Raw genomic sequence first — 14,109 nt, 5'->3', positions numbered from 1 at the left:
ATTAATTCAAGGATTCGGAATGGATCCGTCTTGACCTGGGGCAATGGCTTCCCAGCAGTCACCTCACAACACCTCCGAGACAGCATCTTGCTCAACCCCAGGATACCCCATCGAGCCACGGAAACGAAAGCGATCTGCCTCGGGATCACAGCTAGCCCGCGAACATGGATTAATGCGAGATACAGGAGAGCATGACGCTGCTCGCTTCGTCGGTAGCGGAAGCGGCATACACTACATCCGCGCGGTACATCTGAGACTTGCCAGGAGATCTGCTGCCAGGAGATCTGCTTCCAGGACACACGACTCGTCAGTGATCACCACGCTTATTCCTGGTGAAGACGACCAGCTTCGACAAGCATCTTCGGCGAGAAGGAATCGCGAGCAAGTACTTTGGAAGAGTAATGAAGTCTCTGCAAACCCCGAGAACACTTCACCATGTTTTGAGGACTTTGTTGAATGGTCAAAGAGCTATTTTGAATCATGGCACCCAGTTCTACCCTTTCTTCACGGTCCCGAGATTCTTCGACTATTCGAAGAGGTGTCAAAGAATGGAATCACATCATTAAGCTCCATGGATCAGGTCATTCTCAAGTCAATACTGTCCATATCCCTAGCCGATAGCCGCCAGGGCGCCCCGGTCCATAAGCCGATCCCGAAGCAGCTCGTCTTTGAAAGCGTCGACGATGCAGTGGCAAGCTCACAGTTTGCCCTGAGTCAGCCAGCGTCAATCCGCTCGACCCAGGCAGCTTTGGCCATTCAGCTGTTTCTCACTTCCATGCTCTGTCTCAATGCCGCCTCTCGCCTAGGTGGACTTATTGTTCGCATGGCTTTTCACATGGGTCTTCATCGCTGTCCGATAAGGTTTCCCTTCTTCACCGCTGAGGAGGCTTCTGTTCGGCGCCGGGTTTTCTGGTGTATATACAGTCTTGAGAGGCTTCTTTGCCAGTCCCTCGGATTACCTCTTGATATCCAGGATGATGACCTGGACGTTTGCTACCCGGGTGAGGAACGACATCCTACAACAGGTTCCACCGAAGATGCAGGAAAGCTGCAATTACTCACCTTTGTTGCTAAACACGCGCGAATACGGGGCCTTATTCTTGAACTACGCAACAAATCCATTATGCAGCGGCAAGAGACAGCAGATCGAACGGCGTTTGTGCAAACTGAGCTTGCAAAATGGTCCAACGAGATACAAGATGCCGTGGAAGAGGACGAAATAGCCGATCATGCCTCGGATGTGGGAGAGGCCTCGCCAACCATCTCTCCAAACCATAAGCTAATGCTCCTCATCCTGAAGCATGAGGCGGCAATCTGTCTAAACCGGCCAGGTCTGGCATCAGAATACCCATCCTCGTCTTACTCTTCTGCCTTTCAAGCCTGCATCTCTGCAGCCAAGTCCATCTTCATACTCTTGAAGAAGCACGGAAACCGTAATCGCCTAGCAACTGACTCGACTGGCCGACGACTACAAACTCCGCTTCTCTGGCCCTCGTTCACCTGGGCTGTGTGGATCAGTGCCTTTGTTCTCATACATGCGGCATTTGAGAACCAGGTTCCGTTAGACAGCGCAATGAGGTAGTGGACCTTATCCTTATTCTTGTTATTATTATGTTGACTTGCATCTGCAGACATGTCGTGGCTGGAAAAAGCATTCTCAGTCATCTAGCGGCAAGAGACACATCATGGCCAGAGTATTGTCTCGGTGCCATTGATGAACTCATCTCTGCAGTACAAGAACTTTCTCAAGCTCGAGTTCCACCTCTCGAATCTCCTACCGATGACTCTGTCACCTCGCACTCTCGAACACTTGCGGCTCGACAACAGGACGAAAACACTTTTGCGCGTACGAGACGAAGAGAAACAGTCACAGGGTGGGAACAATCAGCGACTGGTAGGTCCAACGACCCCAGTGGCAACGTATCAAGAGACTTGTCTACACTGCCGGAACATGAGGCAAACTTTGATACCACATCGCAGCATTATCCCGCAGGTTCGTCTGGAGCTCCTTTACAGGGACACATGCCTTGGCAACAGAGGCACCCACAGCCACATCACTTGGCGCATGTCAACGCGCAAAATGGGTCCGACTCGCAACTGGGTGCACCAGGTGTTTCACATATGAATAATGGCCACGATGGACCCTCTTTCACGGCCTCTCTAGGTCAAGCCGACTCCAATCTGGACACGGTGCCAGTCGAAGGTCAGGAGTCAATCATGTGGTATGACCAGCTGTTTGCGAGTTCTTTCAGCGCCATTGATAATCCGTTCCTTGTGGCTGCCGAGTTTGATGCGTCGATTGATCCAACTTGGAACTATCTGAGGTAGTCATGGAGGTTCAAGGGTGTACTCTAGTAACTATCGTAATATGTGAATTAGTTTCCGTACCAAGAGGTATAGCTTGCATAGCTGTGCCTACGAAACCGAGTAGGTAAAAAAGTAGCTCAAGTTTATCGTCCTACCAGCAGTAACTCTCGGCGTCACCGCGAATGAACAAGGCTTCGACAGGATCAACACTGGGAGTAACAAACCTTGTGGACTTTGCCAAGTATCTTGGCAAGATAACCAAGAACTATAAATCACTTCTTGGCAGGTTATAGCTCAGGCAGCAAATGATTCAACGAGGAGCACGAAACCAAGCATCTCTCGCCCAGAGTTTCAGGTCAGAAGAGGATTTTCATTTTATACTTCTGACTGATTACTTTGCCGCTAGAGGAGCGTAATATTCACAAATCCACCAGCTTTCTTCACCCAAAACTTTCGACTAACTATTCATAACTCTTACAAACCGAAGTAAACCATCCAAGCTATCAAATTTCCTAACTTCAGCTCTTCCCTTCATCCTTAATAGGCATACCTGGTTGCGTCCACGTTACCATCCCGATCAAGCTTCTTGTTGGTGCGAACAAGCCAAGTCCTCATGACCCAAGTCGAAGCAATGCACATGACTGCAAAAGCAGCGTTGCTCGCCATACCAGTAAGGTAGCGAGGTCCGTCGCTCTTGGGGTACAGGTACGCCGTGTAGATGTAGGAAGCGTTCGCGATGACGTTGACGATGGACAAGCTCACAGACTTTTTCTCTGGAGTTGAACCGAGAGTTGCGGATACCCATCCTAGGATCATAGAGTTGACTGCGTACGCGCCGCTGGCGAACAGGAAGCAGGCGATGTAGCGGGCTGGCGTGTTGAGGGTTGCGCAGGAGATGATGTAACCGACAAGGGCGATACCCATGCAAACTGTGATGTGCCAGGTTCGCTCGTTGTATCTTCCAGATGAGAGACCGGCCAGGTAACCGAAAAACCCGGAAACGAGGTAGGGAGGGCAAGTAAGAACCAGGGTGATGGTGCTGTTGAAACCAAGAGATCCAACGACAGTAGGGAAGAAGTTGTTGAACGAACAAGCAGAGAGATGCATGTTCTGAATGAAGCAGAACAGCCACAGACGAGGATCTCGGATGGCTTGGGAGAAACCAGCTCGAGCTCCCTTGCTCTCTTCGAATCCAACAGTATCGCGAACCATTCTATCATGAGCAAGCTGTCGCTCCTCGGGCTTTAACCATCGTGTAGTCAGAGGACTATCAGCGAGGGTAAAAATACCGATGATGCCAACCGCAAAGGTCAAAACGCCCTCGATAATGAAAAGCCACTGCCATCCCTTGAGTCCATGGTGCCCATCAATAGTGCCAAAAGTAGCAGCGGCAATAAGACCAGAGAAAGAAGTAGCAAAGATATTTCCCGAGTATAGAATCGATAGTCTAGTCGCAATCTCCTTTCGAGTGTAAAAGATTGAAAGAAGATACAGAGCACCAGGATAGAAAGGGGCTTCTGCAACACCGAGGAAGAATCGGAGGAGCACGAGGCCGGTGTAGTTCTTTGCGAGGGCGGTGCAGGCGGATACGATGGCCCAGCACATCATGCAGATGGACATGTAGATGGAGGGTCGGACGCGTTTCGACGAGATTAACATGTTGGAGGGGATTTGCATGAGCAGGTAGCTATTGGAAGTTAGTAGAGGAAGAGAGGGGGTTGGTTGTGCTGACTTACCCGACGAACAGGATGGAGATACACGTGTTGTACTGAGTTCCCCTGAGGCCAAGATGATCCTCCAATCCGTTCAACCTTGCCTGAGCAATGGCATTGCGATCCAACTGCACCCTTCCGTCAGCAGAATTAACAACCACCTCGAGCATCAAACTCACATAGTTGAGAAAGTACATGGCCCACAGAGTAGGCATGATGCGATAGTCAAGCTTCCTAACGAGACGAATCTCTGCAGGATCAGTCTTCTTGACAGCACCAGAGTAATCAGCCTCTGCGTCACCAAGAACACCGCCTTTCTCGACGGGAGACATCTCGACAAAGTTATCTTCAGGCTTGCGCTCGATGCTCTCACGCTTTGAATCAGCCGTCATGGTGAAAAGAGATAAGTTAAAATTCAAGAAGGGGCTTTGTGAAGTGAAGAAGCCTGCTGTCTGATCAACTTTTCCATTGTGGCCAAGACCGGCGTCTTATATCAAGGAGATTCAACCCCCCCTGCTCTAAAACCATCCCCTTGGGGCCCCAGGTTTTCCTTCCCCCAGATCACCGCCCTTAGACCGAAGCCTAGGCCCTCGTGGTCTGAACCTTTTTTTTTCCTTTGCTAGCGGCGGACATTGAATTGGCCGCTTATTTGGAGCGGAAAACGATGCGGGGATGGCTGCGGAGAGGAGGGTTGTAATGGGAAGGGCGTCGATCTTTTTGGTGTCGTTAGTTTGCGGGGTTAGAAAGGTCTCGGTCTGGAGGCTGGGGGAGCAGGCGATGAGGACTTTATTGAGAATAGAAGAGTTTATTCGGGTCTACTGAATTATTACTTGAGAGGAGTCAAGCATCTTGTGTATACTCTAGTATCTATGTATCGCCCATTGTTGGGAATAGTGGCAGAGTCTACTTCACCTCCTTCACCTCAACCACATCCCTATCTCTATTCAAAATAACCTGCACATGCTTCTTCTCCCCATCCCCAAAGAAACTCTCACCCTGCAAACGCTCAAGGAACAGCTCATAAGCCGGCATGTAACCCCGCACAAACTGCGTCACCTGCTCATCCGTCATGCCAGTCTTGTGCCTCCTCAGCGCCTTCTCCTGATCCAGCCTCCACTCGTAAACATGAACAAGTTTATCCGTGCTCAGATGCAGAAACCCGTCAAAGTGCTGTGGTCCGGTGAAGGAGTCGCAGTATCTTGAGAGGTTTTCGTTGATAAGGAGGAGGTGGGAGAGGTCGTGGTCCGCGAGCGTGTTGGTGAGTGAAGAGTCGGGAGATGCCTTGGCTTGCTCCCATTTTTGGGTTGTTTCTTCTTTGGTTAAGGGCTTGAAGCCGAGACACCAGCCTTCGAAGATGAGAACGTCGAGGCCTTGGTCCAGGGGTACTTTCTCCCACTGCTCCACAGGAACCCTCCCTCCCTGGCCACTATGAAGACTCTTGTCATATGCAGGCCAAGCAACAGAGCCTCCATTATTAGTGTTAAAGTCCCCAAGCTTGGTAAAGAATTCCTTGGCCAAGATCTCATCGTGAGTCCCAGGTTGTCCTCGGCTCTGAAGAAGCCCATTATGCGGGTTCGCCTCTCGGATAGCCACGAGCTCGGCATGGTCGAGGTAGAGATCATCCAGTGACACGATCCTGGTCTTGAGGTTGTGCTGAGTGGTCAGGGCCTGGGAGAGAGCCCCAGCCCATGTCGACTTGCCACTCCCCTGCAGACCAGACAGGCCCAGGACGAACGGCTTTGAGGTCTTTTGCCGGTGTGCGTGGATCAGGGGGAGAAAAATGGCGAGGACGGTCTCGATTGCTTTGGCGTCAATCATGTTTGCGAAGGTTGAGTCAAGGGTTGTGAGTTGCAGTCTTTGGAAGTCAGCTGGTCAAAATGCTACAGACTTGTAATGTGAAGCACTGATGTCAAAACAGAGTTGAGTCACTGCGTTATCTTGTCTACTACCGAGGTTGTGAACAAGTGCCTCACTCCTCCAACTTTTTGGCTCACATCTCAGATCTTTCCCCGCATCATGGGATAAATTACCGGGAAGCAAACACTAACCTTGTCATGAGTCGTGGGGGAATGTTCCGTGCGGACATTTCTTTGTCCGCGGTTCCTTGATGGTCCGCTCCACTTGATGCAGCACCTCCTCCACAACCAACTGATGCGCAGCATGAATCGACCGATACAAGTCCGCGCTCGGAGAAGAGATGCAGCTACAAAAGAGATCATCTTGAAGCTTCAAAGTGTCTTGCTTTATCATCATCTCAGATCAATCCAGTCACAGTAAAACAACATCATGTCTCCCAGCGCCGTCGTCGCCAAAAAGGCTTACAGCATCGCCTCCATCCCCGCTGATGGCATCGGCCCCGAGGTCATCGAGGCTGGCATTGAGGCATTGAACGCCCTTGCCGATGCTCTTCAGACTTTTGAGCTCAACTTTACTCACTATGATTGGAGCTCCGACACTTACAAGAAGACGGGAAAGTATATCCCAGATGGTGGTCTGGAGCAACTCAAGAAGCATGACGCCATTCTCTTTGGTGCCGTAGGAGCGCCTGGTAAGTTTACATAACTTCTTTACCAGAACTAAGCTTACATGTCTCAGATGTTCCTGATCACATTTCTCTCTGGGGTCTTCGCCTCGCCATCTGCCAGCCCTTCCAGCAGTACGCCAATGTGCGACCAACACGCGTCCTCAAGGGTACTCAATCTCCCCTTCGCAACTGCAAGACGGGCGATCTCGACTGGGTCATCATCCGCGAGAACAGCGAAGGCGAGTACGCCGGCCAAGGTGGCCGCTCTCACCGCGGTCAGCCCTGGGAGACTGCCACTGAAGTCGCCATCTTTACCCGACACGGCGTGTCGAGACTGATGCGCTTCGCCTTTGAGACGGCGCAGAAGAGACCTCGCAAGCTTTTGACTGTTGTCACTAAGAGCAATGCTCAGAGGAATGGCATGGTTCTGTGGGATGAGGTTGCTGCTGATGTCGGCAAGGAGTTTCCTGATGTCACGGTGGACAAGATGCTGGTGGATGCCATGACGACGAGGATGGTGTTGAAGCCCGAGAGCTTGGATACAATTGTAGCATCCAACCTGGTAAGCATATCTCTACAATTCATTCTTACACATAGAGCTAACAACTGTCCAGCACGCCGATATCCTCTCAGACCTGGCCGCCGCCCTCGCCGGCTCAATCGGCATCGCCCCAACCAGCAACCTCGACCCAACCCGTGAAAACCCCTCCATGTTTGAGCCCATCCACGGCTCTGCCTTTGACATTACCGGCAAGGGCGTCGCCAACCCCGTAGCAACCTTCTGGACGGCCGCTGAGATGCTGGCCTGGCTCGGCGAGGAAGAGGCGTCTGCCAAATTGATGGAGGTTGTCGAGACGGTGTGCGCCTCTGGGGTCGTGACGCAGGATCTTGGTGGAAAGTCGACGACTAAGGAGGTTACGGAGGCTGTGGTGGCGGAGATTAAGAAGAGCCTGGGTAAGGCGTCCAAGTAGTGGATGAGTATATGTGTGAAAATAGACTATCGCTTGCTTTTGGATGTATCCGAGGTGCCCGAATAAGGAGCCCTTTAGAGGAATAAACTATGGGTAACATATCTACACTGCAATGGTTCATTGATCAATTCGTACACGGTGGTGGTCAACGGTCCGCAACTGCTTCAATGTCGCGAGTTGTTGATGAAGCTAACTCCGTAGGCAGCGTACCACGGAGACAGCCACTCCAGAATCACCAGAAGAGTAGATTAATCATTGAAATTATGTTCTAAACAATGCTTCTTTGTCCATTTACAGGATTCCCACCTCTTCATATACAAGACGCCATTGTGTTGGGTGTGGTGTTCATACATTGCCCTCCTTTGTCTTCAACCACACTCTGAACAAAACATACCAAAGATCAAAGACTTTTGTTCAAACCATGTAATTATATAGCAACCCAGATTCCCATCTCATCACAACTCAAGCTGATTCACATACAACTACATACTAACAAACAAATCACAATGTGTCAAGTCACCATCTACTCTTGTACCTACCCCGACTGCCCCCTCTTCACAACCGCCCACATCATCTACTGCGACGGCGCCCGGAGCAAGCGTAGCTTCACGCGCGGCCTCAAGGAGCGCATCACCAGGTTCGAACACAGGGAGGGCATCTCCATCCCTTCCAGCGAGGGATGTACCGGGCTCGAGATTGGCCCTTATCCTAGCCTAAAGGGGGTTTGCACTGTTCATGTTCTTGGCTAGTGTTCTAGTCAACAGGTTGGGTGTGAGTTCATTCCCTTGAGATTGAGTCTTGAAGTCGCTATTCTTTCTAGATCGATCAACATAGCACAAAGTACATAGACTCTGGTTGTCCTTAATATCGTTTTCTTTTGTTCATAACTTCGTAGAGAGTTCACCTCCTACTTCTCGCGTGACTACCATCAAGGGCATCAACAAGCCCATCCTTCTCCAAGCCCTCCTCCAACAAACAACACATAGGGCATCAACTCATTGCGCAATCCTCCGTCTGATACCCCAAAGCCTCTCACCAACCAAAAGCCACCTATTCTGCCTCCACTCCAAAGCCTCCTGCGCAGCACTCACAGCTTCATCGTTCGGCTGGGGCAACCTCCTTGCATCTCTCACCCCATGAATCGCAATCTCCAAGAGGCGGTTATTGCGCAGGACGAAGGCCTCCCAGTGCGGTCGTGGCTATATACAAATGATCAGCTTACCTATTACCCCACAGTCTTTCTAGGTAGAGATTGTCGACTGTGACTCGAGGGCCGCGGTAGTAGGGCGTTCCATACCCAGGCAAGGTCCGCGCCCACTGTTGTATCCTTTCTGCGCGGCCCAACGCCTCAGCCTGAGCAAATCTCCAGTCCCAGATTGGATACGTTTGATGCTGTGCAAAATCCACAAGAAGACCTACATCTTCCCTGTTCCTAAAAATATCCCACCGTTGGCGCTCCCTCGGTACATGAAGATGCTGCCCTTCCGGTATGTACGCCTCGTGTAAGAGGTCAGCAACGTCCTCCATCCTCGCAAATACATGTTCTTGATCAGGCGGAGGCAATTCGTCAAAATTGACCACGTCGCGGAGTCTCACGATCCGTTCTTCTTGTGGGTGCTGCTCTGGTGCATCCAGAGCCGGGGGCGGTAGGTCCAGGTCAGGCATCGGCTCAGGCTCGGCCAGCTCTGGCCGAGGTCTTTCATACACTTGAGGCCAACGGTCTTTCCAACGGTTCCGCCTATAAAAAGGACCTGCCTGATCTTCCTCTCTTTCTCGATGTTGGTGATGGCGTCCATAGGGAGGACCCGCTTCCTCGTCGTCTCTCTCTCGATGTCGGCCATGATGAGGTCTATGAGCAGGTCCAGCCTCTTCGTCCTCTCGAGGTCGGTGTCGACGATGTTCTCTATGAGCAGGACCCGCTTCCTGCTCTCTTTCCCGGTGTCGACGGTGCGGTCTATGAGCAGGACCAGCCTCCTCTTCTTCTCGACGCCCATGATGTCGACGGTGATGTCCATAGGCAGGGCCCGCCTGCTCTTCTTCTCTCTCTCGACGCTCATATCCTCGCATGGGAAGTCTCTGCAGCCGTCTCGTCCGTCTTCTCACCTCCGTAACTCTCGGGCCACGATCCTCCTCTCCATGTCGAGGCTGCAACTGGGGAATCCTCAGGCCAGGTTCGACAGCTTCCACATTTCGTGGAGCTCGACGGTACCGGTCCGGCTTTCGGCCAGGCCGGCGTCGCATAGGCACCATGTGATTATGTCCTCCGTATAGTTCGCAGTCGCACGTCTTCCAACGCTCACCACAAATGAGACAGAACTCTGCTCGGCAGGTAACACACCTACTCTCAGTTAGCGAAACAAGACCAAGTCGTAGGCAAGTGAAAATACTTGCGTTATATGGTTGCAGGCTTCAGCCAGCTGAACCATGATCCCACAACCAGGACAGTTGACGATACGTCTCCGATCCATCATCTCCCACACATCCTCCAGAATCTCCCCTTCATCACATCTCCGTCTACCATGATCTCGCCCTCCGCACCGCTGGCAAGTCAACTGCTCGCATATAAGACACTCCCCATCACAGTCCGGGGGAATAAATGCTGCGCAGTGGGGGTCGTGGCAGTATAATCGGTCCGGCATGGGGACTTCGCTCTCCTCCTGCAGTTGCCGGAAAAGATGTACAAGGGCTGGACGCTGCGCAAGTCGTATTGTTTCCTCTCTAAATTGCACACAGCATCTTGGAGGAAACTCAGTAAGACCAGTGAGGCCTCGTCGAATCAACTCGCGGAGACAAGGATAGCAGTATACGCAGTTACAGGGGACTCTGGCATGTCCCCCCTCACCACAAATGATGCACTCTCCAAGGTAACCGCCCCGTCGATCAACCTGTCTATTAGGTTCAGGTGTCGCCCGAAGAGCAGCCAGTCTCTCCACCTCATCGAGCGTAATCCGGTGATCGAGATTGCGAAAGTCCCCCTCTTTAAGTCGCTCAGCTGCTAACTCCTCCTCGGGGACAATCCTCGACATCAACTCAGCCTGCTCATCCGCATCCGCCATTTGAATAGCCAGATATATACTCCGAGCCATGGCATCCTCAGAAGAGGGGTTTATAGGCGGGTCGATACCGACTCGAAACATGAGATCGACAAAGTCCGGGTGGACACGATCAAAAGCGTCGCCGTCGCGGTGGCTCATGGCGGGCGGCTATTCTCGATATCTAGCTGTCGTGGTGATATTGATTCAGTAAGATCCAAAACTAAAGACAAGGAAATAAAAGGGGGGGTAAGTAAGAGACTTTGGTGTCTACGCGGGCCGGTACCCTGATAACAAAACCGTTATGAAAGCGGCGATGCTGGCCTCTTTTGCAGAAGGATCTGGATGCTGTATAAAGTTAAAGCCCCTCCAGCATCACAAAGAAGAAAAGAGCCCATCTTTATAGTTGAACTGCAAAGGGCTCTTCTTCACAGAGTCATGACGATGGCAGTGATGATAGATCAAAAACCTCATGAGATGGCCTCCTTTAGTGACTCAACAGGTCAATAAACCCTTTTGAGTGACCCTCATGTCCTGCAGCGTGCGGCCATACATGAGTCTAATGCTTCACAGACAAGAGTCAGGCCTCATGCCCAGTGACCAACAACAAAGAAACATCACAGCACCTCCCACCTTCACTTGACACATCACATTTACTATGCAATCGCTTGTATTTTGACAGGTAATCAGACCGAATAATCCACTGTCTTGTCTGTAACCCAAGAGTCCGTGGCCATGCGCCGTCACCTCCCCGCGCTTCTCTCGACAATTAGTCGCTGCCCACAGGGTATCCGGGCTCCCATCCCATTCATCGACGGCATAACCCCTAAAAAACGATAGTAACCCGAAAGCCGAATAGGCGAGTTTGGTATCCAACCCCCTTTGCCCAAGTTCCCATGTTCCTTGACTGACCCTGAACCCCAGTTGGGGGGTGATATAAATCCCATAAGTTGAAAAAAGACACAAATGACGAAAAGAAACAAGTAGGCAGACACATAAAAAGACACGTGAACCCCGCATAACTCCACCTCGTCGAACTCCATCGCTGATTCCCTATGTGACGTTGAGGACGAAAGACACGTAATATACCCAGACAAACAACTCCGACCGACACACACTGAGTAAGCCTAGTAGCTAAAGTCGACGTTGGCCATGGCCATGGCCGGCGGTCCCTTGTTCTGCCCGTCGTCGTTGTTGCGTGATGTGCTGGTGTTGTTGTTCACTGTTATTGAAGATGTCTCACCGTCGCCGAGCGTCGTGTCCGCGCTCGAGGCGGTCGTCGTCACTTGTAGTTCGTGATCAGCAGGCGGTTGGGCGCTCGGAGACCAGCCGTCGTTGAGCATCTGCTGGAAGCTCCAGCTTGGCTGGAACGACTTGCTGTTCCACGCGTGATTAACCCGCTCGTACATTTCGTCGATCTGTTCCAGGCTGATTTTGCTTGTCTCGTATACCATACACCACACAAAGAAGACGGCGATGATGCAAAAGGCGCCCCAAATGAAAAAGATCTTGGGGCCAAAGGCGGCGTTGCCTGGACCAGTGCCAACCATGAAAGGAGCGCTGTACGCAATGCCGAAGTTGAGAATCCAGTTCGAAGCTGTCGATACAGACATAGCCTTGGCTCGTACTTTGAGGGGGTATATTTCGGAGGTGACGACCCAGACGACTGGGCCCCAGGACGCGGCGAAGAAGGCGATGTTGACGGCGCAAAAGGTAACCAGGATGGTCTGTGATGCCTTTTCAAAGTTGGGCCCTGTGGCGGTATTGAAAGAGGCCATGAGGAGTTGGCAAGCAGCCATACCGATGGCCCCAATCATCAAGAGTTTCCGCCGACCCCAGTGCTCAATGACTAATAGGCCTGGAATAGTTGATACGACGTTGATAATGTTGATGATTAGTGACTTGGTGTACGGGCTTTCGACACCAGCACCGCCAAAGAAGGTGGTGCTGTAATACATGATAAAGTTGATACCAGTGAGCTGCTGTAGCATCTGCAGGCCACAGCCGGTAAGCGTGCGTCGTCCGAGATGTGGCGATCCAACAAAGATGTCCTTGTAGGTGTCAGGGCCTAATGTCAGCTCATACTGGTGGTTGGCAACGATTTCCTGAAGTTCGTCAACCAGTGCTGGATGGGTGATGTCTAGTCGTCGAAGTCGACTGAGTGAGAGACCAGCGGCATCGATGAGACCCTTCTTTACTAGGAAGCGTGGGGTCTCTGGTAATAGTAATAGGCCCACGGTAAGGATGACAGCGGGTACGATTTGGAGGCCGAGGGGAATACGGTAAGCTGATGCGTCTTTGAGACGTGAGGTGAGAATGTTGACAATGGAGGCAGCAAGAAGGCCGCAGGTGATGGAGAGTTGATATGCGCAAACGAGAGTACCTCGTATCCATTTGGGGGCCATTTCGGACTGATACAAAGGAACAAGGACAGAGATGGCTCCTACGCCAACACCGGCAAGAAATCTGATATGTCAGCAATATAATTCTCGCAGCCGAGGAACGACCGCATACCTTCCAGCCAGCAGCATATCAATATCCTGAGCGCAAACCTGAAAGATGGAGCCGAGGCAGAAGATGCCAACGGCAACCATCAGAGTCTTTCGGCGTCCGAGGGAGTCGCCTGTGGGCGCAGCAATCAGAGCGCCCAGGGCGGTTCCGGCGCTGAGGATGGCGACGATGATGGAAGAGTCTTTGGTACATATATCAATGTTTCCGTCATCGTCTGTACAGTTTGTGTGTTTTCCGAACTGCTGTTTGAACTCTGTCATGGCAAGGATGCCGTTTATGGCCCTGTAGGACAAGAGTAGTCAGCCTCTTGGACTTCAAACGGGTGAGGTGACGCGATGGGATGGTTTTGGCATGGATGAGGCGAGGGCGAATTCGGAGAATAAATCGATCGACAACGGTTCGTATGCGGTCAGCGCTTGTATCCAACATGTGTCCCTGTTGTTTCGACAATCCTCAACTCTTTCAACATATTTTTTCCCTCCGTGATCCGTTCCGCGGTGGATGTGGTGATGGAGGCGTCGTCATCGTCGTCACACCAGGCTCCGCCGCACTCTCGCATCGTCGGAAAATAGAATCGTAGCAATCGTCCCTCCATCCAAGCGCATCCTCCTCATTCCTCCTCAGTCGCCGTCGTCGTCGCCGATGCCGTGTCGCGTCGTGTGGTGGTGGTCGTGGTCCCGTGATGCATCCATGTCCAAAGGCCATCCCGCGAGAAAATGGTGGTCTTACCCAGTATCGTAGCCGAACAGCAACCCGCCCGAGGCCACAAACAGGCCGACCATGATGGCCGGCGCCGACGAGCCCGCGACATTGTCGGGTTTCTGCCAGCCCATGGCAATGGCCATGGTGTCGGTGTTGAAGACGTCAATCCAGGGCCAGAGGGAGTCGAGAGCAAAAGGCTCCGGGTCGGCGAGATTTTGGTGGAGGTTGAAGGGGTTGAGATCAACGGGGGGGCATTGGGCGATTCCGTGTGGATAATATGGATGGATTGGGGGAGGGACGGACGGGCGCTGGCTGGCCGCTGGCTGGCTGCTGGCTGGCCCCAGGCGCCT

The 14,109-nt window shown here is 52.0% G+C and overlaps 7 protein-coding genes across 7 annotated transcripts; 2 read left to right on the top strand and 5 right to left on the bottom strand.

Annotated features, from left to right (window-relative positions):
• Positions 1-43: 43 nt before the first annotated feature.
• On the top strand, positions 44-2,328 carry NCS54_00175400 (Fungal-trans domain-containing protein; the record flags this gene model as incomplete). The annotated part of the gene is made up of 2 exons (XM_053147372.1): positions 44-1,578; positions 1,632-2,328. The coding sequence occupies 2 exons, from the start codon at positions 44-46 to the stop codon at positions 2,326-2,328; spliced, it is 2,232 nt and encodes a 743-aa protein (XP_053003347.1).
• A 516-nt stretch (positions 2,329-2,844) lies between these two features.
• On the bottom strand, positions 2,845-4,411 carry NCS54_00175300 (MFS domain-containing protein; the record flags this gene model as incomplete). The annotated part of the gene is made up of 3 exons (XM_053147371.1): positions 2,845-3,994; positions 4,044-4,147; positions 4,199-4,411. 3 exons carry the CDS (start codon positions 4,409-4,411, stop codon positions 2,845-2,847), a joined length of 1,467 nt encoding a protein of 488 aa, XP_053003346.1.
• A 511-nt stretch (positions 4,412-4,922) lies between these two features.
• Positions 4,923-5,837, bottom strand: NCS54_00175200 (Hypothetical protein; the record flags this gene model as incomplete). The annotated part of the gene is made up of 1 exon (XM_053147370.1): positions 4,923-5,837. The coding sequence occupies one exon, from the start codon at positions 5,835-5,837 to the stop codon at positions 4,923-4,925; it is 915 nt and encodes a 304-aa protein (XP_053003345.1).
• A 468-nt stretch (positions 5,838-6,305) lies between these two features.
• NCS54_00175100 (D-malate dehydrogenase) lies at positions 6,306-7,514 on the top strand (the record flags this gene model as incomplete). The annotated part of the gene is made up of 3 exons (XM_053147369.1): positions 6,306-6,567; positions 6,615-7,105; positions 7,158-7,514. The coding sequence occupies 3 exons, from the start codon at positions 6,306-6,308 to the stop codon at positions 7,512-7,514; spliced, it is 1,110 nt and encodes a 369-aa protein (XP_053003344.1).
• Positions 7,515-9,106: 1,592 nt separating this feature from the next.
• On the bottom strand, positions 9,107-9,529 carry NCS54_00175000 (Hypothetical protein; the record flags this gene model as incomplete). Its single annotated transcript, XM_053147368.1, has 1 exon — positions 9,107-9,529. One exon carries the CDS (start codon positions 9,527-9,529, stop codon positions 9,107-9,109), a length of 423 nt encoding a protein of 140 aa, XP_053003343.1.
• A 147-nt stretch (positions 9,530-9,676) lies between these two features.
• NCS54_00174900 (Hypothetical protein) lies at positions 9,677-10,708 on the bottom strand (the record flags this gene model as incomplete). The annotated part of the gene is made up of 2 exons (XM_053147367.1): positions 9,677-9,852; positions 10,357-10,708. The coding sequence occupies 2 exons, from the start codon at positions 10,706-10,708 to the stop codon at positions 9,677-9,679; spliced, it is 528 nt and encodes a 175-aa protein (XP_053003342.1).
• A 965-nt stretch (positions 10,709-11,673) lies between these two features.
• Positions 11,674-13,902, bottom strand: NCS54_00174800 (Hypothetical protein; the record flags this gene model as incomplete). Its single annotated transcript, XM_053147366.1, has 3 exons — positions 11,674-13,012; positions 13,061-13,339; positions 13,787-13,902. 3 exons carry the CDS (start codon positions 13,900-13,902, stop codon positions 11,674-11,676), a joined length of 1,734 nt encoding a protein of 577 aa, XP_053003341.1.
• Between the last annotated feature and the right edge of the window lie 207 nt (positions 13,903-14,109).

This window comes from Fusarium falciforme, chromosome 1 (assembly GCF_026873545.1).
Source record: "Fusarium falciforme chromosome 1, complete sequence".
Classification (NCBI taxonomy): Eukaryota; Fungi; Ascomycota; class Sordariomycetes; order Hypocreales; family Nectriaceae; genus Fusarium; species Fusarium falciforme.
This window is presented reverse-complemented; position numbering and strand designations above follow the sequence as displayed.